The sequence below is a fragment of the Centruroides sculpturatus genome, unplaced genomic scaffold (genome assembly GCF_000671375.1).
Source record: "Centruroides sculpturatus isolate CEXI.00-Female unplaced genomic scaffold, Cexi_2.0 scaffold8, whole genome shotgun sequence".
NCBI classification, from domain to species: Eukaryota; Metazoa; Arthropoda; class Arachnida; order Scorpiones; family Buthidae; genus Centruroides; species Centruroides sculpturatus.
Window position 1 is genome coordinate 1,308,129 of NW_019384535.1, and position 23,368 is coordinate 1,331,496.

The 23,368-nt window shown below is 31.1% G+C and overlaps 1 protein-coding gene across 2 annotated transcripts in view; it reads right to left on the reverse strand.

Moving 5' to 3' along the window:
- Positions 1-10,754: 10,754 nt before the first annotated feature.
- The window catches only part of LOC111623201 (probable ATP-dependent RNA helicase pitchoune), a 65,177-nt gene continuing 52,563 nt past the window's right edge, over positions 10,755-23,368 (reverse strand). For both annotated transcript variants that reach the window (XM_023365697.1, XM_023365696.1), the window contains 6 exons: positions 23,129-23,240; positions 22,759-22,898; positions 17,088-17,249; positions 14,114-14,266; positions 13,766-13,936; positions 10,755-10,979 (listed from right to left, as the gene is read on the reverse strand). In XM_023365697.1, the coding sequence (XP_023221465.1) occupies positions 10,770-10,979; positions 13,766-13,936; positions 14,114-14,266; positions 17,088-17,249; positions 22,759-22,898; positions 23,129-23,240 (948 nt within the window). In that variant the 3' untranslated portion in view covers positions 10,755-10,769. The remainder of the gene's footprint in view (positions 10,980-13,765; positions 13,937-14,113; positions 14,267-17,087; positions 17,250-22,758; positions 22,899-23,128; positions 23,241-23,368) is intronic.

A 23,368-nucleotide genomic window follows, 5' to 3' on the forward strand; every position in this document is an offset into this window, starting at 1 on the left:
AAAGGCCGTGTTAAAGAAAACCCATACATTCGGAACTGGATAATGAAGATTCCGAAATCTCAGACAATGATTCTGATGATGGAGGATTTGAAGCGATACAGGAAAGTCCCGATGATACTAAGTTTGGCAGAGATGTTTTCCAAGATAAAACTTTGAATCCTTTAATTAAGAAAATACGAAACGCAATAAAACTTTTCGAAAATCACCAGTCAAAAACGATATTCTACAGAAGCGTATTAAAGATGAATTAGGAAAAGAATTATCTCTACTATTAGACTCAAAAACACGTTGGAGCAGTATGTTGACCATGCTGGAACATTTTTCACAAGTCCGAAATTCTGTCAGAAAAAGTCTAATTGATCTCGGTCAGATATAACATTTTCTGAAGATGAACGTCTGTCTAATACAATACAGTTATTACAATCTATAAAAGTAGCGGTCGAATCATTGTGTTGCGAAAACACAAATTTGTACGTTGCGCATCTAACGTTAGAATTTCTGATAGAAGTATTCGAGCGGGATTTCTTTCCGAGTAACGAACAAAAAAAAATTATTCTTCGTGTGAGACGAACGATTTACTCTGATATTTTAATGTATCTATATAATCCAGAGAAATCGAACAAAAAGAAGTCACGCGAAATATCCAATAATGTTAACAAAAATATAATTTTGAATGGGATTGTAGGAGATAATCAAGCACTTATCAGAAAACGAATACGAATCGAGATGTCACCGAAATTAATTCAGACTCAGATTCTGGCCAGGGGTGTTTATCGCTTACCACACCATCGACTTCTCACGTCGAGACGAGAACAAAGTGCGCGATAGAAAAGTCAAATTTAACAATGAAAGAGAAATTGGACTTATTCATTAAACACAAAACGAGCGTAGACACCGATAACAGTAATATAAGTGTGAAAGATATAAAGAAAGAAATGAATTATTTCGCGCAGCAAAAAATATGTTTGTCGATGCTCTAACGACAGTACAGCCAACTTTTTGAGAGCCAACTCGGAGTTAACACTAGTATTGACTCCGAGAGCGCTCTCTCTCTAATGCAGCTGCTATTTGTACGAAAATTAGATCTAGATTAGACGAAGAGAGCATAAATTAATGTATCGAGTTTTAATAGCGTTTAAATAAAGGAAAACCTTATTTATTATTCGGCTTTTTTTCTTATTATTTGTTTTTCCAGGATTTTTTTTTTTTTAACCGGGTTGGAAACTTTGAAAATAAACGGCTGTTCATTCTCTCAGTATCATTTGTCAATACGAATTTACCGGTAAATCTGCAGTCACTAGTGAGAAGTACGAAATAATCTAATAATCTTAATGTTGTTCTTAGTTTTTGCACGGAAAACTCCGGGCCTACCTCGCTAGTTTTAATATAAAATTATCCCGTGAAAACTCTAAGAAATCTTAATTCTTTTAACCTTTGTTTCCTTCGTGTTTTTAGAAAATAAAGTAATCGAGTCTTACAAAAAGATCAAAAACAATTCTTTAATAATAATAATAATAAAGGCCTCTCACATGATCAACTAAAAAACAAAATGAGTTTTTCTTTTACAACTCTAAATCTTTAAAGAAAAATAAACTAAAACTTTTTAAATGTCAAATTCAATAATTTGTCGCTTTTGGCAAATAACTCAAAATAATAATTGAATTTATGAATTATATAGACCTACTTCACAAGTTAATAACTGAATCATCCTCCCGTGTCTCTCCATGGAGGAGGCAAGCTCCCGTGTGCTGCATTACCATGTCCAAATACATCAAATGTTCAAACTCGACGCTGTAAAGATGCCACTCTGATTCGAATCAAAGCTGGAAACGTAGCAAAGTTTTCAGAGACAATCCATCAAACGTTTCGAGCTCCATTCCTCGCTAAAGTCCACCCCCCATTATGGGCCTAGTCCAAACCCACAATGGACAAGGGGAAAAAAGTCTTAAGCTCCAGGTCCATTTGAGAGCTGACAATGATACTGTCTTGAAGCCTCTTGGGTTGCGTGTCCACTTGAGGATTGTTTTACTCCTTAGTTCTTCTGAGACTGACTCCACCATTAACGTACTATTGACTCTGATAAGATGGACCAACATAGTGCAGCTATTATTATTATGCACACAGTTTTAAATGCAAATTCTGTATTGGATGAATAATGGATACATTGTGATAAAAACTGGAGCTTGTCATTCATTAATCAATTCTTGATACATTTAATTGGCCTTCAAATAGTTAAGCAAAACACTAGATACAATTTCTGTAAAAGACGGTAATGGTGACTAAAATTTTTGGCATCGGATAAGTAAAAGCTTTCAGACACACATTTTCTTAAATATTTATTATTATAGATATGATGTTCTAAAGGAGATTCGTGTAGTAATTTTCATTACGTATTTCGTACTGCCCCCAATGACAGAGTGGATAAAACAATGAAAATTGGTATCAATAACTGGTTATAAGTTTCTGCCTGATCAACGTGCTGGGCACATGGAATTTTCTGTTTTCTTTGTGTCTAATGCCCGAATAGAGGCCAGTCTTCCGTAGAAACCTCTCGGGCATCTTTCCTTAGCAGATCCAATCTTCTATCATTCTACACGTTTTCACCATTATGTCTGACAGCATTCGCAGCTTCAAACTGTGAGAGTTGCTGTCTACGAGAAAGATTGATACCGATCCGTTCGAGTGTCTTCAAATAGTGAGATAGAAGCTCCGAGGGTGCTGGCAGAATCCCGTCCGCTACTCATTTACTCTCCAGGCCCCCCCTCTCTAAGATGAACGTAAGCGCAAGTCTTTAGTAGTCACCACAAAGAGTTAAGAAATTAAAATAATAATCAAATTAATTTGAAAGCCTTTCAAATATATTTAACTCTTTTTTATGAATGAGAATTGATGTTCATATTTACAATTTATTCGAAAATATTTGATGATAAAAGGCATTATAAGTCAAATCAAAATAGTTTAGTAAATAAACTGAGACCATGTTTAATGCTGTCTTTGGAGGAAAAAATCATAATAGTTATATGTTTAATTTATATGAATGAGAATAGAAGAAATTGTTAGAGAAATGAGCAATAATTGTGATTAAAATTAGTTAAAATCTAATCAGCCATAATTCATCACTTGTGCAAAATAAAACTGATAAATTTTAAATACAGCTAATTTCAAATTTATAAAAATATAAATTTTTATACTAAAATGCAATGAATAAACGTCTCANTTCGATTAGATATAATTAGAATTTAAGTATATAAACATTTTGCCAGAAATCTCACTCAAAATATTCATTCTGCTGGGTTTAATACCAGTATAATCCAAAATGCCCATATTTTACCAGAAATCCCACGTAAATAATGATTTTCCAGAGTTTAAAATAGTCAAAAAAGATATTTTATGACTATTTTTCACCATATAAAACGAGGAATACCACACGAAATAACTTTATATAGTTTAATATAATCAAAAATTTTGACGGAAATTTACACCAAAAACAATTTTGTCAAAAGTTTCGCAATCTCGGTAGAAAAGTACCGAAAAAATAATTTTATAAGTCTTAAAATAAATCGATTATTATATAGGAAATAATATCCTAATTGTAATAAAACAGAACTTTCTGTTTATATCCCATTTTACTTTGTTGTTGGCAAGACGTTATCGATCTCATCCTACAATTTCTGTCGAGTTAACGACAATATTCTAAATAAAGATTTCTCTGTAGGAAATTCTCTTTATATCGTTTAATCGAGCGTCAAATTTCCGGTCTTTATCGTTTATTTTTATCGTCATTTTCATCCGCAGCCATTACTTTTTACCTCTTAAAACCGTATATTTTTTATATTAAATTCGAGCAATTTCAACCCATAACGTTCTTGTTTCTGTAATTATATCCTTAAAAGTATTTTCTGTAATAAATTAGAAAAGAAGAATGGTAAATTGCGTTGCCATTGTAATCGTCATTAACCCACGTGCCGCCCAATTAAAACACGCTCACTTTTACGTAAACTCGGTCACTCGGCCGGGAGGTAGCAGATTTTTATTTATATTTCTTTCGGTTATTCCGAATTGTGTAAAACCGCCACTTCATTTGCATCCCATTATTTTAAGGTTTTGTAAATATTAAATTTGTACAGTAATATTTCGGCTTTATACTAATTTTTACTTTCGTAGTCAGTAGGCATTTATTTATTTTTTAATATTTTGTGAATTTCGACGCAGGGATGGTTCCTTTCGACAGTTTGCACCTACCACTTTAATATTTGAAAAGTTTTCGATTGTACCGACGAAAATCGGAATTACAATTAGTTTAAATATAAATGGAATAAAATTACCTGAATACGCAAACAATCGTTTAATCTACGTACATCGAGCCGAAAACCGCATTTTTTCTTTCTGTCACCGTATGCCAAAAACGGCCACTAGGGGCGTCCCTAGCTATTATTTAAATTAACAATAAATTCACTATATTATTATTTGAAGCGGTTTTTTTCATTTTTGGCCGTTTTAGTAGGGAACGCCGCGAGAAATTCGGTATATTACCGTTTTTATCCGTAATAGGAATTTATTATTTAAACCACGGAATGGCACCGTGGCTGCTAGAACGCCCACTAGGGGGCGTCCCGGGCTACTAGAATAGGCCGGGTCTATATAAGAAGGTCGGGACACGCTCCCGCCATTCTACGCGGCAGCGGCCGTTTTGGGACTTATGGATAGACTACGCTCCGCGCGTACTTTCCCGCGCCAGTCGACTATTATTACGTATATAAGTACTCGAACCTTTAAACAACGGGTTATGGCGTGGCACCAAATTGTAGAAGTAAATGTACCGACGTTCGATGGTTTACATTTCCCGCAAATAAGCGGAGGAAAGCAAAATGTAGCGTAGACGTGGAGGGATGGTTGACGACGCGGTTCGAAGAGTTTGTACGCGTAAAGTTTGTAACGAGTGGATACTGTTGGCGTCCACCAACGAACTACGCGTGGAAATTTATTAACGTTATCGGCAATCCAGATGTAAAACGAATGTAATTTTTCTATCCGATGTTTAATTATTTTATCAATAATTAAACATATAACTGTTTTAATACGACCATATTGCGTTTAAAAATAAAATCGTGACGACGGTATCGACGTATACTCTCAATATTTATTAATAAAACGTTGCAAAAAATTTAGTTTAATAGTGTTCTAATTTATACTTAATTCGATTTAAATAAAATTTTTATTTTAAAAGACGCGGTGGAAATCGAAATACCGTATATCTAATTCTTATTGTCTAGAGATTCTATAATATTTAATTGATTTTATTTATATTTAATTTTTTCATTGGCGTAGCAATAATTATTTGCCACCGTATCTTTTATCCCCAACATTTAAAAACACATTCTACTTGAATAAGATAAATTGTTTTTTCTGGAGAGAAAAAATGTTCGGATCGGATGCCTTTAAAATGTTCGCCTGTTGGTACATCCATTTTCAGAATACCAGCCGAACTGCGCGTTTCATACATTTTTCTGGTATGGATTTAAAGCGTAATGATTTAATATTTTTTCCCATTTAAATATATCAAATACAGTGACGTAGCGTAGCGGGGGCGGCAGGGGTGACAAAATTTTACAATAAATAATAATAATATCTCTCCTTAAGCCCCAATCCCGAGATATCTCGGGCGAGTTACATAAAATGCGGTCATTTGAATTCTTTTTTTGAATTTTTGGAATGTTTTTGTCTCCAAATTTTTTTCCCGCCAGAAAAAGTTTTATCGCGATTTTAATTTACCTTTAATGACGCGCGCTTAATTGCTTTTTAATAGTNTTCAAGGGCAATGTTTAAAAACCTCTGTCTTGAGATACCCTCTTAAAAAAAGTCAAAGGGGAGTGAGGAGGCCATTCACTGCCTTCTTGAAAAGAGATTAGTCGACCGGGGAACATCTCTGTCGAAATGGTGCGAGAATGACGGGTCTTATGGGCTGTGGCTCCATCCTGTTGAAACCAAAAGTCACTTGTATTGTATTCCTCCATTTTGGGGCACAAAAAAATTCTCCAGCATGTCGCATTATCGGTTGGAAGTCACAGTAAGTGACACCATCCTCTTCAAAAAAAAAAAAAGGGCCCTACAATGCCTACAGAGGAAAAAGCACACTAAATGGTGACTTTTGGGCTATGAAGAGATCATTGGTGGAGTTTTCAGGAGTTTCCAGCAGCCCAATAATGAAAATTCTGCTTGTTCACTGTGCCAGACAGATGAAATTGTGCTTCGTCGCAACTCCACGCAATACCACTAGGAGGCATAGCTGTAAGGATTGCACTACAACAACTCTACTCTGTCTTCCACAATCTACTGGACTCAATTCTTGAGCAATCATATTCTTGTAAAGGTGTAACTTAAGGTCACAGTGCAAAATTTGACTTATTGTTTGAGCCAATATATGGAATGCAGAGGCATGTTTCCAAGTAGAATGCATTGGAGACTGCTATATTGATGCTCTGAGTGCGGTGATGATTTCAGGTGTACTCATGGATTTGAAACGCCCAACTGGCTTTTTAGGATTTGCAGATCCCGTTGTCCTTAAATTTTGGACCCATTTCAAAATCTTTTCTGATCAGGAACACTTTCGTTTGGATTTAAACCAAATTGTGTGAGAAATGCCCTCTGAGTCACAGTCACAGACTTGGCATTTTTAAAAAAGCCTCCATGACGAAGCCCTGTTGTTCACCCGACCACAGCATGTTGACTACTGAAATAAGGAATCCAGCTATTTGTTTGGATATGACTTTTCATATATTTTTTTACATTTACTATTTTAAATTAATTCATTAGCATAGATATAAACTTCTTCATATGATAAAAAGAAAGTTGTTCCTCAACAGTTTTCATTTCCCAAAATTAACAGAAATCAACACTAATAATTTACTATTAACAATTTTTCTCCATAAAGACATAGGGAAGACCTGCTTTCACTTACATTCCTTTAGGAATGTGAATTCTTTCAAGTCTTTCTTACATCTTTATGCAGATAAAGCTATCTGAAGGATGTGCCTAATACTATTAACAATGTTAATTACAAATTAAATTGAAGGTACTTAAACCAATATACACTTTACTGGACAAGGCACCTACACCACATTTTAATGTATAACTATACTTTTTAGTTTTTGTACTTAATTTGTTATTTAATTACATACTTCAATTATTGAAAAATTATAATGTGAATCCAGTTTTAAAAGAATTAATTCTTCTTTTTTTTTTAAATTTTAATATAAAAGTAAACAGGCTGAGAATTCTGCTTTTACTTTCTACAATAACTAGATGTAACACAGTTGGGTATTTAATCTTAGTTATTCATATTGAATGTGTTGAAGACATCACATAGTACAAGCTCATTTAGTAAATGGTTTGAAAAAATGAGTTTGTATTACATAATGACCAGAACGCATTTGTGTTATTTAAATAATAAAAGATTGAACTATCTTGATACCTTATAGCAGTAGCAGATTCAGCAATTTTTTGAAGAGTTTGCAGAAAGGAAATAATTTTTACTTACAGAAGTTTTCATTGCCCAAGGCACCTGGATTTACTAGGGAAATAATCCCAGGAAGAGCATGGCAATCTCATTAATCCAACACTGTTTCAATCCCATATATGTCAGATTACAGAGACTGTACTATAATTATACATTTTCTTTATTATCACTGAATTTTGCATTTTGTTTATATGAAAAAGTACTGAAAATGCAATGAATGCACTGTACACAAATGACTTAATAACTTCTAAGATCATTATCTAACTAAATATGTATGAACAAACTATATATATTAGCAATATGTTTAATATACAAATAAATATGTTATTCCCTTTAATTTTCATTTCCTTAAATTTGTATCATTACAGGTATACCTCACCTTACATCGGTAACTGGTTCCAGGAGAGGCGACGTAAGTCGAATTTACTTGTCACTAGGCTAAACCACAAATACCATTCCCAGTTCTGTATTTTGTTTATAAATGCATTTTTAATAATATAGGATTAATAAGAATCTATTTTAAGCTTACAAACAAATAAATTTTAGTTTTTAATATAGTACAGGAAAAAGTATTCTAAATTTACGAATACATGTACGATGCATACATACTTATAAATATACATGTTTACAATAAATTGAATATCAAACTCAGCTTCTTTTAATCCTGTACACACTACACACAATCCTCTCTACATACCAGCTAATTTGAATGACCCACATGAATACAAAATGTCAGCATTTCGTGCACTCATTAGGAGAGTGTTTACTTATTGCTCCAATGTATTGGACAGGATTAAAGAGATTGACAGAATTAAGGAAGTAGCTTCAAATTTGGGTTACTGCAAAAGTACAATTGAAGGGCTAATAAAAAGTTATGAAAGAGGCAAGAAGTTAAGACCGGAACAGATCAATTTAAGATCACCAAATTTACATTTAATAAAAACTTCAGGGACATCATGAAGCAAATTTCAGACAAAAAACACTCCAAAATTGTTTACAAAAGAGGTCCTAATTTATACAGTATTCTTAGAAACGATAAGGACAAGCTTAAGAAAGAAGAAACAGCGGGTGTGTATAAAATTCCCTTTGAAAACCAACAGCTACAAATTATGAAGGACTATATTGGAGTCACTAGACGGAATTTGGCTATTAGGCTTAAAGAACACAAATACGACATTAGTAAAGGGCATTGTACCACGGTTTTGTCAAGTATGGCACAAGCGNGGTCCTAATTTATACAGTATTCTTAGAAACGATAAGGACAAGCTTAAGAAGGACTATATTGGAGTCACTAGACGGAATTTGGCTATTAGGCTTAAAGAACACAAATACGACATTAGTAAAGGGCATTGTACCACGGTTTTGTCAAGTATGGCACAGCGGAAGCTTCAGTAGTTAAATAGAATGAAGCGTCTATTCTCAAGACATTGCGGTCCCCATCATTGGCTTTGCAACATGAAAAAATTGAAATTTATAAGAGTAAATTAAGAGACGGTTGTATCAATGCAAGGGATGCTGATGGTTTAGCTTCGGCATGGAAGTTCTTTGTAGAAGATAAGTTAAAACACACAAATTCTTAGTTCATATCTGCCTTTATAATGTGATGCTTTTTGATATATATATTTTTATGAATTTAATCTTTTAGTGTTATTTNCAGTTTCCCAGTAAGGAGAAACATCATGTTGGATGGGGGCTGCATGCCCCTGCACATCTTTGAGTGCAGTACTTGACAAGAATATAAAGATAAGGTTCTTGAGCTATATGAGAGTTTTCATTTTACCCTAATTCATTTTTATGAATGACAACACTAGGTCACACAGAGCTCAGATGATTATACACATCGTTAAAGATATTCAAAAGATGGAATGAACAGCTAGGTCTCAGAACCTAAATCTGATTAAACATGACTGGAATGCTTTAGGAAGAAACATTATAGCACATCATTCCTAATAGGACCCACCATGAACTAAAATCCATACAGAGGAGTAGGGTTTATTGTCTTAAAGCCTTTGTAAACAGCGTGATGGCTCATTGAGGGTGTTGTATGTCGTCAGGGGTAGTCACACTCCCTATTAGCCTTTTCTTTCTGGAGAAGCTGCTATTTCAAATTTGGCAATACATTTGTCTCCCGAAATTTTTTGTTTTCATTTTGAACAACTAATTGATCTTGCTTGGCCTGAGGTATCCGTGTACCAAACTTCATCCCTGTCCACTAAGTACTGGTACAGTACTTTTCCAGATATCCTGTAATTTATGTTTGTTATCTTAAATGTGTACCTCAGTGTAGTTTCAAAGCATATAAATTAAAAAAAAAATCAACTAGATTTAACAGACCTTTCTGAATTTTTTTTAAAACAAACACTTGTTTAAAGATGGGAGTTTGTTAAAATTTTACAAATTTCTGCCAGAAGAGAATTTTCAGTCTTAAGAAATTTGCACAAAAAATATTTTCATGTTTTTGCTTATATATACCTTTGCAAAAAACCTTTTTGAAAATAAAATCAAAATATCAAGTATCACCGTACAATGAATATCTAGATTTTAATATTGGGTGCCACAGAATTTATCTCCTATTCTGATGATATTGTTTCGAAAAAGCTGTCACAACTTTCACATTGATTTATGCCCAAACACCAAATGGAAGATATTGGAAGTACCGTGGAAAATGCCAATATTGAGCTCTTAAAGACTAATAAATAAGATGACAACACAGAGTCACAGATGTTTTCATATTTTGTTCTCTACAATTTATGATGATTATATTAACATTTACTGTAAATGTATGTATTTTAATATGATTTTATGTTCTTTTAACACTTTTCTAGTGATATTACGATTTCAATATTTGTGACGGACAGACATAAAGTCAAATAAAATGACTTAAACTTGATTTTTATTTTTCCATATATTTTTTTGACAAATGACATATAATCGAGAACGACGTAACTTGAGGTATACCTGTATTTAAACATTTAAGAGATTTTAACCTGATGATAACCACTAAAATTGGTCAAAAATATTTAAACATGTATATAAGTTGTTTATATTTTGTTTAAATACGTAAGAATTTTTTAAGTTGAAAATTAGATACAATCTTACAAATGTATGTATGGTATTTGAAATTTACATGATGTAATTACTTTATATTATTCTCTTTTAAACTGTGTTCTAAATTAATATCTTAAAATTTAAAAAATTAATAAACTTGAAATGATCATGAATTTTAAAATTATTACTATATGCCAAGCTTGGTTTATACATAATTACAAAAATAATAAAGGATACTCAAATCTACACAAGGTGGTACAGTAAATCCAAATGATTTGCATACTGCTTTCAAATCAAGAGTGTTTACATCATAAACAGATTTCAGTTGATGAGAATCATAAGCACGAACATATGCTTTATATGCTTCTTTAGCAGCCATGTATAGATAATGATTTCTTGATATTAATTTTTCAAGCTGTAAAAATTAAAATATTCTTTAATTAAAAAAAGAAAAATATAGAGAATACAAATAATCATTAATACATTATAATTAAAAATAATCTTTTTTTTTTTTTGAAATTATTAAGAAATGATACTACTAGATTTTAATCAGACTATACTATGATTAATTAATTATAAAGATATGTAATTTGGACTGAAGATAGGAAATTAAGTATTAAATTTAATAACCAGAAATAAATAAATGTAAAATAGTTTGGAACAGGTGTCTCTAACCTATAGCTTATAGACCAAATATATGCATATCTGCAGAACTTGTTTTCAGTGGATTGATTTATCATGAACATTGAACTACACTGGTGTCCATAATTAAACAAATACATTTAGCACAATAAACTGAAAAGTTATCTGAAAATTGTGAGAAAAATAATATACAATTTTGCAAGAATTATCTTATCAATTGGAAGTGAAATATGTAATTACAAATCAAAATGAAAGGAGTTCCATAACTCTATGATTCAACTGTTTTTGAATAGTGATTGTGGGTAGAGCAATCAAATTTTGATAAAATGATACAGCATCATTGTTTAGATGACAAACTTGGGGAAGGGAAATTGGCAGAGTTGAGGCAGGCCAGTCCCAATTGGAGATAACTGGATGGTACAAGTGTCCAGAAAAGTAGTATTCATGCTATGGAAACACTTCCAAGAAAATGGAACCATAACTAGAAGAGCAGGCCAAAGTCAATCAAGATCAACAACCCCCTCATGAAGACTGTCAATTGGCTTTAATTGCCCAATGCCATAGAGAAATGACAGATAGACAATTTGCACATGAGTTTGCTACTGTCACTGGAACATTAGTATTGAGGCAAACTAACAGATAGCTAACAAAGAGCAGCTTTATGCTAGATGACCAGTGGTGTGGATCCTCCTCAACCCTTCCAACAGAGAACCCATCTTTCCTGGTGCTGTGAGCATCATCTCTAGACACAAGACCAGTAGTCCCTTGTTATATTTTCTGAGAAGTTGAGATACAGTTTGCAAACTGATTCTCAATGCATTAACATCTGGAGAGAGTATGTTGGAACACCTATCAACCCTTCAACACTAGGAAAACAACTGCAGTGGAACAGGGAAAACTATGGTTGAAGCAGTTTCCCAGTAAGGAGAAACATCATGTTGGATGGGGGCTGCATGCCCCTGCACATCTTTGAGTGCAGTACTTGACAAGAATATAAAGATAAGGTTCTTGAGCTATATGAGAGTTTTTATTTTACCCTAATTCATTTTTATGAATGACAACACTAGGTCCCACAGAGCTCAGATGATTATAGATATCGTTAAAGATATTCAAAAGATGGAATGAACAGCTAGGTCTCAGAACCTAAATCTGATTAAACATGACTGGAATGCTTTAGGAAGAAACATTATAGCACATCATTCCTAATAGGACCCACCATGAACTAAAATCCATACAGAGGAGTAGGGTTTATTGTCTTAAAGCCTTTGTAAACAGCGTGATGGCTCATTGAGGGTGTTGTATGTCGTCAGGGGTAGTCACACTCCCTATTAGCCTTTTCTTTCTGGAGAAGCTGCTATTTCAAATTTGGCAATACATTTGTCTCCCGAAATTTTTGTTTTCATTTTGAACAACTAATTGATCTTGCTTGGCCTGAGGTATCCGTGTACCAAACTTCATCCCTGTCCACTAAGTACTTGTACAGTACTTTTCCAGATATCCTATAATTTATGTTTGTTATCTTAAATGTGTACCTCAGTGTAGTTTCAAAGCATATAAATTAAAAAAAAAAAATCAACTAGATTTAACAGACCTTTCTGAATTTCTTTTAAAACAAACACTTGTTTAAAGATGGGAGTTTGTTAAAATTTTACAAATTTCTGCCAGAAGAGAATTTTCAGTCTTAAGAAATTTGCACAAAAAATATTTTCATGTTTTTGCTTATATATACCTTTGCAAAAAACCTTTTTGAAAATAAAATCAAAATATCAAGTATCACCGTACAATGAATATCTAGATTTTAATATTGGGTGCCACAGAATTTATCTCCTATTCTGATGATATTGTTTCGAAAAAGCTGTCACAACTTTCACATTGATTTATGCCCATTGTTATTCAAAAATAAAATAATAAAAAAAACCCACTAGTTTCTATGCAGATGTATTTCCAATTATGTTATCTTTGTTCAATCTTCACTTCAGACCAATTAATTTAGAAGATATAACCATACAAGTTACTTACCAAGCTGTGTAGTTACATCATCTAAATTAATTGGTCTAGAAGTAAAGATTAGACAGAGTTCAAGTAGCAAAATTTATGTTTTTAGAGAAATTTCTTCATATCTTAAAATGTAACTATACCAGATTTTTTTTCATTTGGACTGCTAAATATTTCTTTACATAGTGTTGGATAAGAATACTTTAGTTATGGTCATTGAGTGTGTATATATTCATATAAGATGATGAAATTCAAGACAGTAAAATTTACTAAGAAAGGGTAAAAAAAAAATTAAAAACCTATATAAATATGAATAACAGAGAAGTTCTCAACAAGTGTGCTGCCAACTTCTCATGGAGATGCCAAAAAATTAAAAAAATTAATTTTAAAATGTTTAATTATTTCTCTACTTTTTATTATTATTTGTATAAAAATACAGATTTTCATTTATATATACAGTGTAAGAATATCTTTGATGCAATGCTGGTTTGTTGGGTACCAAAAATTGTGTGTGTGTGACATTAACTCAAAATAATTGAAAAAACTAGGGTAAAATTTACTCACTGAAAGTTGAACATTGGCTAATTTATTCCATGAAATCTCAAACTCTTTCAAAGGTATTTTAGCAAGTTTGAGATAACGAATAAATCCCAGTTCTTCTTCTCTTAAAATCAATAAAGCATTTCCAATGCCTCTTTCACCACGAGCTGTTCTTCCAACTCTATGTATATATTCCTTTAAAACAAAAAGTTACATATAAATAATTTGTAATTTTAGTTAAATTTGCTATATTAATTGTAAATATAGACTATTATTTTAAATTTACATTAACTACATTTTCATAAATCAAAAGTTTTATATTAGCAACTAATGTTAACAAAATTGTCACTAATATATACAACATAAACTTACTTTTGGATCATCTGGTGGATCATATTGAATAATCCAGTCTACTTTAGGAATATCAAGACCTCTAGCAGCTACATCAGTACAAAGTAGAATACCACTTTCAGCATTGCAAAATTGAAAGAATGTTGTTGTTCTTTTTGATTGTCCTTGCTTCCCCTACATATCAATAGTAAATAAAAATATAATAATAATAAAGCAAAATTTTAATCATTAATGTTTTCAGCATATATTTTACCAACCTTCCTCAGGTAGAGGAAGGTTGATAATTAAAATCAAAATGTTACTGCAACTAATAAATTAGGGAGCTACACTGGGCTTTGTTTAAGCTATAATTTATAAAATTTCCTTGAAGGAAATAAAGGCATTAAAACACCCATATGACTTCCTAATTTACAGAACATATGATATCTGCCTACTGGAAATTTACACTGAAATTTATATACATGAATGCATATTTCAAAATTTGCATATGTAAATTCAGAAATTTGAAATATATAACAAAGATCATATAATATTTGAATAATAAAGATCATAAAAATTTGAATTAAACTTTGAAAACAGTAAAACTAATCCTGACTAAAATATTATTACTAAATAAAAGTATAAAGCTAAATGAGTTTTGGCCAATTCCCATGTTACCCTAGGATTTCCTTTAGCATGATAAAAAGGCCTAACCGTAAGTCAAGCAATTCTGAAGTGTTGTTAGTATGGGGAAAGTATACTCTCCTAGATAAATAAAATATGATTCCTACAGCATTGGATTATGGTGGCATCTGCTTGTAAAGGTTCATGTCTTAAAGCCTTTGTAAACAGCGTGATGGCTCATTGAGGGTGTTGTATGTCGTCAGGGGTAGTCACACTCCCTATTAGCCTTTTCTTTCTGGAGAAGCTGCTATTTCAAATTTGGCAATACATTTGTCTCCCGAAATTTTTTGTTTCAATTTTGNTCCCACCAAATGCAGAACAACACCTTTTGTTGTTAGTAATGGTTATTTTGAAGATAACTATAGAATACATTCCTGGTATATTTTGTTGTCTTTGAAAGTATACTCTCCTAGATAAATAAAATATGATTCCTACAGCATTGGATTATGGTGGCATCTGCTTGTAAAGGTTCAAAACTACCCTGCAAGATTCGTCTGGATGGTTCTGTAGTGCATCCACTATATGCAAAATCTTCCCGGTGTTCAAATAATCTACTAACAAGTATTCTGGTGTTTCCAGCAAACAACTCCAACATATGCAAACTTGGATACATTAACCCTAATTTTATAAGAATTCTATGTACTCTCAAACATTTCTGTAAGGAATAAGTATCCATGTCATTACACAAGTCTCCTAAATGATAGTTGGGTTTTTATCAACAGAATAGCCATGCTTCCTGAATACCATATACATGCAAGGTATCATGAAATTATGCCCAGATACAGGATAGTTAGGCTTGTGAATTTTGTCTCTTCCCTTGTAAACAGAGTTTAAACTGGAAATAGAGACTTTAAAACTAAAAATTAGATTGTCTAAGTTTAGCCATAGTGTACTCTGCCATTCTTGCCTGAAAATGACAAATAAGCTTCACTCAAGGTACTAGTGTTTCATTTAATAAAATTCTTTGAAATTTAACACCTATGAAGGTTTATTTACTTACTATCCTGATAATGTCAGATATCAAATACTACTGCAATAAATACTTACAATAATTTATTTCTTTGGTAAACTATTTTATCTGATCTATCTATCTTACTGATTAATAAATAAAATTCAATGTTCAAAATAGTGGTATGTATCTAGGAAAAAATGTTGACACAAATAAACACCACCTTTGTAATCCTAACAATGTATTAATTAAAATTAAGAATGTTTTTGATCAGTTTGACAGTATGACCAACCTCCTTAAGTTAACAGCAACATTAAATAAAAGAATACAATTTGAAAATAAAATGTAATGTTTGAAGTAAAATAGGAACAACAAATTTAAAACGATAAATAAAAATGAATACAATTTAACAATAATACCATACATAAATGTTTGAATTAACATGTGAACAAGAAGTTTAAACAACATAAAATCAAAAAGTGTATAAATAAAAATATAATAAAATTGCATTCTTTTACTCGATGTTGCAGTTAACTGAAGAAGGTCGGTCAAACCGATCAAAAACATTCTTAATTTTAAGAAGTACATTGCTAGGATTACAAAGGTAGTTTTTATTTGTATCAAACTTCAATGTGCATTTGTCTGAACAAAATACAAGTGGAATAATGCATCTAATAGTTACTGCATTGTAACCATTAGTCTGCAAGCTGCCACAAATATTCCAACTAGTGTTTTGTAAATTTATTTAACATAGACGTTAATAGAATAAAAATTCAATATAAATGAATACTACACACTTTTCAACTGCTGAAAAAAATAATTATTTGAAAAGACACATTATAGCATTCTACTATTATGTCATATGTATATCCTTACACCGTTATTGAGCTTGAACTTGTTTACTGTTATATCTGATATAAAATACATTCCATAAATTACATAAACAATAAATTTCCTATTAAAATAACTTAGAGAGGATACTTGGTGTTCTATGTAGAGCCTGTTTCTCAAACTCCTCTTAACACAAGTTTTATAATAACATAATCATATATTTGTTATCTTAATGAAAGTAGTTGAGCCTTGTTATACACTTTAAACTATAACCATGTTTTAGTTCTAGTTTACTAGTAGCCTTCTATATATTTGAGGATTAACTTATATGACAGGTAAAAGTCTAAAGCAAAATTTTCAGACAGAAACCTTGAGGATGATTTATACACTGACATATACAATACATAAAAACTATGAATGAAAATTTCAAATTTAAATATTATTGTATTCATAATATTTCTATAATTTTTCAACAGATTAATTATACATATATATATATATAATTTTATTTCATTACATAAATTTTCTTTATCTATTCTTACTATTACTTACATGAATAGACAAGACAGGAAGATCAATGTAATTTAAAAGATCATGATGAAATCTTACAGACATACAAGAACTAAAAAATACCATCATCTTTTTTTTCTTATTTTTTCTCAGAAATGTGAAGAGAAGAAGAAATCTCTTATCTGATGGACAAATTACATAACCCTAAAAAATACAGAAGAAATAATTGTTAATGAAAAAATTTAATACTTAAAAAATAAAAGTTTAAAATTCAAAACATTTTAGTAATTCTAAATATTTGAAATTAAGATATCTTCAAAATAACTTATTTTAACAAACAGCAAGAAATTTTGTTTTGAAAAATATGAGTATTAATAATGCAATAATAATATATTAAATTATGAATAAAAATTCTCTTTATTGGTCTTATCTCCAACTAATCCAACAATTTTTTAGAAATTAAAAGATTCTTCTTAAAACAAATAAATTAATATGATTAAACAACCTATTAATTAATTTAATTAAAAATGTATTCACAACTTTCTGCCACCTTGAAGTCAATTTTTTAATTACATTTCAGCAGAAGCTTCCTGGTTTTGAGATTATAAAAGCTTTGATTGATATCATTTCTAACTTTCTTGTGAACTTATGTATGCCCTCTAAAAAGTGCTGGAGAAATCACAAAAGATGGTGATCACTAGGAACCACATCTGGAAAGTAAGGAAGATGTAAAATTTCCTGCCCAAAGCTATTATTTTTAGATTGACTGCTGTGTGTATGAACAGGCATTAACATGGTGTAGCATTAAGTTACATTTTTTCCTATTGACCGGAGCTGATCCTTTTCAAATGAACTCTATCCTAAAACAATTCATTTGGTTAATAGTAAATAGATTCTGTTATGGCTTATTATTTTTTTATTTAGCAGTTTATAATGAATTGCTCCTTGAATATCCCACCAAATGCAGAACAACACCTTTTGTTGTTAGTAATGGTTATTTTGAAGATAACTATAGAATACATTCCTGGTATATTTTGTTGTCTTTGAAATTCCTAAGGAGGCTGTACACAGTAGGGTTCCTTCTTCAGGTGAATCTGATGTTGTCAAAAACTGCTAGATCATTACAAATCTTTCTGTTCATGGTTGTATCTAATAGTAAAATATGGTTTAATGTTTTCTTTTTTAACCTGTGGGTTTCATATTTATTAAGCTCTTGATCATGCTTGTTAGGTATCCATGCTCCCTGATGATTTATTTTATATAATTTAGCTCATTTAATCTGTCCATTATGTTGGATATGTGTGTGTATGTGTGTGTGTAAAATCTCTGTGTGCTAGATTTTTTGCACAAATCATGAGTGCATCATCAACTTATTGTGTGTTTAATACAATTTGATTTTCATATGCTTGTCTTCTAGATCACAAATTGCCAGTTCACAGATCCTGCAAGACAGGAGTAACCATATCAGTATGGTTACTCCTGTCTTGCAGGTAAGACTCCCCTTCAAATAGGAAGAAGGATGAGTGGCAAACAAGCTGCATTGGCTCAAGGATGTGAGAAAGATGTTTTTGATGATCTTGGATGTGCTTGAACATTGAACAGAAAGTCCCATAATTGTAAAAGCATGGTTTATCCATGATCTTGATCAATGGGTACAGAGACTAGAAGTCACACATTAACCAAAATGACTGTGATGTATTTTTTCACCATTATCCAAAAAGATCAACAAGGTTATAGAATATGTTACATTTTGATGATAGGTGTCAATGCTGCTGGTTATGAATTTTTAAAAGATCTCTATGTTTATTGTGAATGAGGTGGACTTATCCATTACTGGTCAAAGATGTGTTTCAGATTTGAGTTTTGCAAAAGAAAAAATTTGAGAAATGAATGAAGGAGATGTTAATCTTGTGAATACATAATTTGTGTTGTTGTTCCATACTGTTGCAACATGAAGATATATTTGTAGCAAAAAGTAGTAATCAAGTGTTTTCTATTGAGGGCTTTAAAAATTAAGAACAAAATAAAATATTTTTGAAGTTTTTTGATGTAATAGTGTGCTAGAAACATCAGAATATGAAGTGAAATACGAGATATATGACAACTCTACTCTGGATGTGCAAATCACTGACTGACAACTAAAAATTCAAAAAAACATTCTTTTTCTGAAACATATATTATGGTTTTTTTTATACATACAGTGGGTAATCAGTTAACGAACATAATCCGTTCCAAGACTTTGTTCGCTATCCAAATTGTTCGTTAACCAATTATCGATTTACCATAGGTTTTTATGGGCATTTAATTCATTCTGGAGACCCCAAAACATAAAAATACATACTTTCTTACTACATTTATTTATATGTAATAATAAAAATACATATATACACAGTCTTGCATTTTTATTAGTCATGTTTTTTCCATTTGTGGGANAAAATATATACTTTCTTACTACATTTATTTATATGTAATAATAAAAATACATATATACACAGTCTTGCATTTTTATTAGTCATGTTTTTTCCATTTGTGGGAATTAAAGAATCTGTCTAATGTCGATTGCTTTTCTCTCTTCCTCAAAGTTTTTCAGAAGTAATTAATAGCATTGTAATTGTAGAGATCCCGAAGCCTATTAATCTCACCCTGGTTTTGATGTGACTCTAAGACTACTGTTCTGACATCCTCCCAAATCTTTAAAAGATTATGCTTTTTAAATAGCAGATATTGGCATTAATCTTCTTTCTCAGAAGAAAACATATCTCGCCGAGTTTCTTGGTGTTCTTCACTCAAGAGTTCTTGGCATTCTTCTGTTGTCAGATCCATTTCAGGTTCCATTATGAACTCTTCAATGTTCTTTATTTCTCAGATGTGAATTTTGTTACTCCTTTAGCTGCTTGAGTCTTCTTGATTATATTGTATCTTTCTTAGATAAGATTGAACTGTAGCCTACTGTAGATCTGTTTAAGCCATACTGCCCAGCAATGTCAGACATCTTCTGCCCACTCTCTACATTCGCTATTATACTCTCATCTTTCAAAAATAAAAACCGATGCAAAAGTTAATGAGTGCCCTCCCAACAGTCTCGCAAATAGTATAAAAGAATTGTTTCTGTCAGAAAAATAAAAGGCTGAAATTACAAGAGAGAGTTTCGAAGTTCACAGGAATACTATTAGATCAGTATATATCAGGTTGAGCATCGATGTCGACGTCTCTCACGCTCCAAAAAGTTTTGAATTGTTGCCCAAAGACAAGGGAAGACCAATCATTATTCATTATTTTACATTGCTTCTTCTTGTGTTTGTTCTGTGAGGTGCTTTTGTCCCAACATAAAAATCTTTCACGAAAATGTTCATTATCTGATCACCCACCTTATTTTATGGGTTTTGTAACACATAAATCCAGGTGTTAGTTATCACAAATGATAAAAGGAGTATCTATGTACTGAAGAATACATATGATAAAAATATATTAGGATATATCTAACATAAAGCAAATATGAGAGTACTTACAGAACAACCTAATATTTTCTCATATCTATATCTAGAACAATGAATACAAATAATTTATATCTTCAATTAAGATTTAGAATCGAATGTTATATTAATATTTAATGTTAAATGATACATTATGATAAATTTACAGATAACCTGATAAGTTAGAAAAATTTATTATACTGTGAGATTCTGAAGACTAGGAATAAATTTATTAAATAACTCAAAAACTAAAATTTTATTTTTGCATTAAAACTGACTCATTTTTGTATGTTGATGAGAAAAGATGAGAAAAAGGAAAATCAAACTTCTGCCGTTTTGTGGCCACCTCACAGCCTGGATTTACTGTATTTTTAGGCAAAATGCCTTACTTTTAACCATCATCCCACACCCTAGTCTGAGGAGGCTTTTATGTAACGACAAGGATGCGGTTTCGATCCTAGAAAAGTCAGGCATATATTCTATTCAGTTGGAAAATCCAATGTCTGGTGCACACCCACTATATAGGGGCAACCACCAGGATGCTATCTAGCCACATAACATAGCACCAATATTCTATCGCAGAGGGCAGCTGTGACACCAAACTATCTAAGATGGTTGTGCAGCACCACCACATCCCACTTTGGGACTGTGTGGTGATGCTGAGGTGCTGTGAGGAACAGAATTTGGTGTACATTTGGGAGGCCCTCTTCACCACTCTGCTGTCTCCTTGCAACTCTTCCACCCTTGAGTTGCGTAGGATTTGGATCAGTCTAAACAACTAAAACACCTACATTAGCTCCGTTTCTATACCCCTACTTTCTCTGCACAGTAAGGTGCATGAACGATGATATTTTATTATTTTTAAACCTTTTGTTAAAAATGGCTAATTGTCATTTCTATTTCCTGCGCTGTAAGACACATGCACAATGATGTTATGCAAATTTAAATTAATACTCTAAGTTTTGTATTATGTTCTAAACAGTTAATGCTGTTCTTGTTCTTTGTGCAGGAAGGCGCATGCGCAACACTGTTACATGTATTTTAAATCTAATTCTTTATCTTTAAACTTGTTATATTCTAAGTGGCTAATGCCATTTTTGTTCCAATTTAAAAACTTGTTCGAAAACCTATTTGACTCTGGTTCTGCCTGAAGACAATGTTTATAAATACGTCAAAAGTACTTGCAGAATATTAAAATGTTTCTTTAAATGTTCTTTAACGCCTTTTTATGTGAATTTTTCTCTTGAATCACTAATAGGACTTATAATGTAGAGATAAAGTTAACTGAACTAAACTAGTTTAGTTAATCTAGTACCTCTACATTACAAATTCTTCTATCAGTAATTACAATTTTATTTTATACATTTTCTCCTTACTGTTTTAAGTTACTTTGTTTTCTTATCATTAAATAAAATGTCTGATAATTTCATATTTGTTTATGTTGTGTTCATTTCTCTCAAATCTAGTCAGTTACTTTTACATCATTGAAAATAATATAATCAAATTGAGAATAATATAATCAAAAATTTCATTTTATTTCACCTAAAATCATTGTTTGATAGGTAAATAGCATTTTAATGTTATTTATGGAACCTGAGAAGAAAGACTGGTTTATGCTAGGAGGAATTACAAATTTTGATTATAACAGAAAAACCTGTCACTACTTGTAAGATTTTGATTTATCAGAGATTTTCACAAACAACATACACTCATAAATAAGAATCACATTATACTTATATGGGTGTATTAATTTATTATCTAAACTAATATATAATTAACACTACAATGTTAACAAATGAATAATCAATCTAATAATAATAGCTATGACACAAAAAATTATTTTTATACAATGTAAAAGCAAAACTTTTTAATATACTTTTATTTACTATTTGATTTTGATTGTTTCAGTTCTATTCAAGTAATTTATATAAAATAATGTATAAAACCAAATAATCAACACATAGAGCCAAACAAACTTTTTTCTTTTCTTCCAGAACATTCTGAGTTTAAATTAATAATTTATTTATTTGTGATTATTAAATTTATCAAGAAATGGCAGCCCAACTGCATACTCTGCATACTTTATAACTGATTATTAAAATTAGCCTTTAATATAGCCTGATAATTTGACTTTGAGTAAAAAATCAGATTATAGATTGAATGTTTATACATGTAATCAACATATATTTTGATTATTTATATATCAGTTTATTTATAATAATTATAATCATAACGATTACTTGTTCTAGGCCTTCAACAGTTGCACTTTCTTTGTTTTCTTCAATACCAACATATAGTGGTTCATTATTCATGGCTACATGAATTAAATCTTCTGTTTTCTTAGTTAGAGTGGCACTGAACAGCATTGTCTGTCTTCGTTCTATAAAATTTGATAAACAGTTATATCAAAAATGCTTAAAAAAGTATTAGTGCGTATTTTTTTAAGCTAATAGTATTAACTAGAAACTTGTGAAATAAGTATTAGTACGTTATTTTAAAACATTAATATGTAGAGCAATATATATGCTACATATATATAACTTATATTTTTAAAAAAATTTGAAAATTCTATTAATTTTTTAAGAAAAAAAAAAAGACAGGAATACTTACTAGGTAAAATTTTCACAATTTGTTTCATTTCTTCTTCAAAACCAATATCCAGTATCCTATCAGCTTCATCAATAATTAGACATTGAAGATTTTTATATAAAAACTGAGTATTCTAAAACAATTAATTACTATTAGTAAAGTAAGAAAATCAAATATTTTTTGTTATAAAAACGCTAACATGTATCTTATTAATTAATTAAATATTATTAATCCAGAAATATCATTTTCTCTTGATTAAAC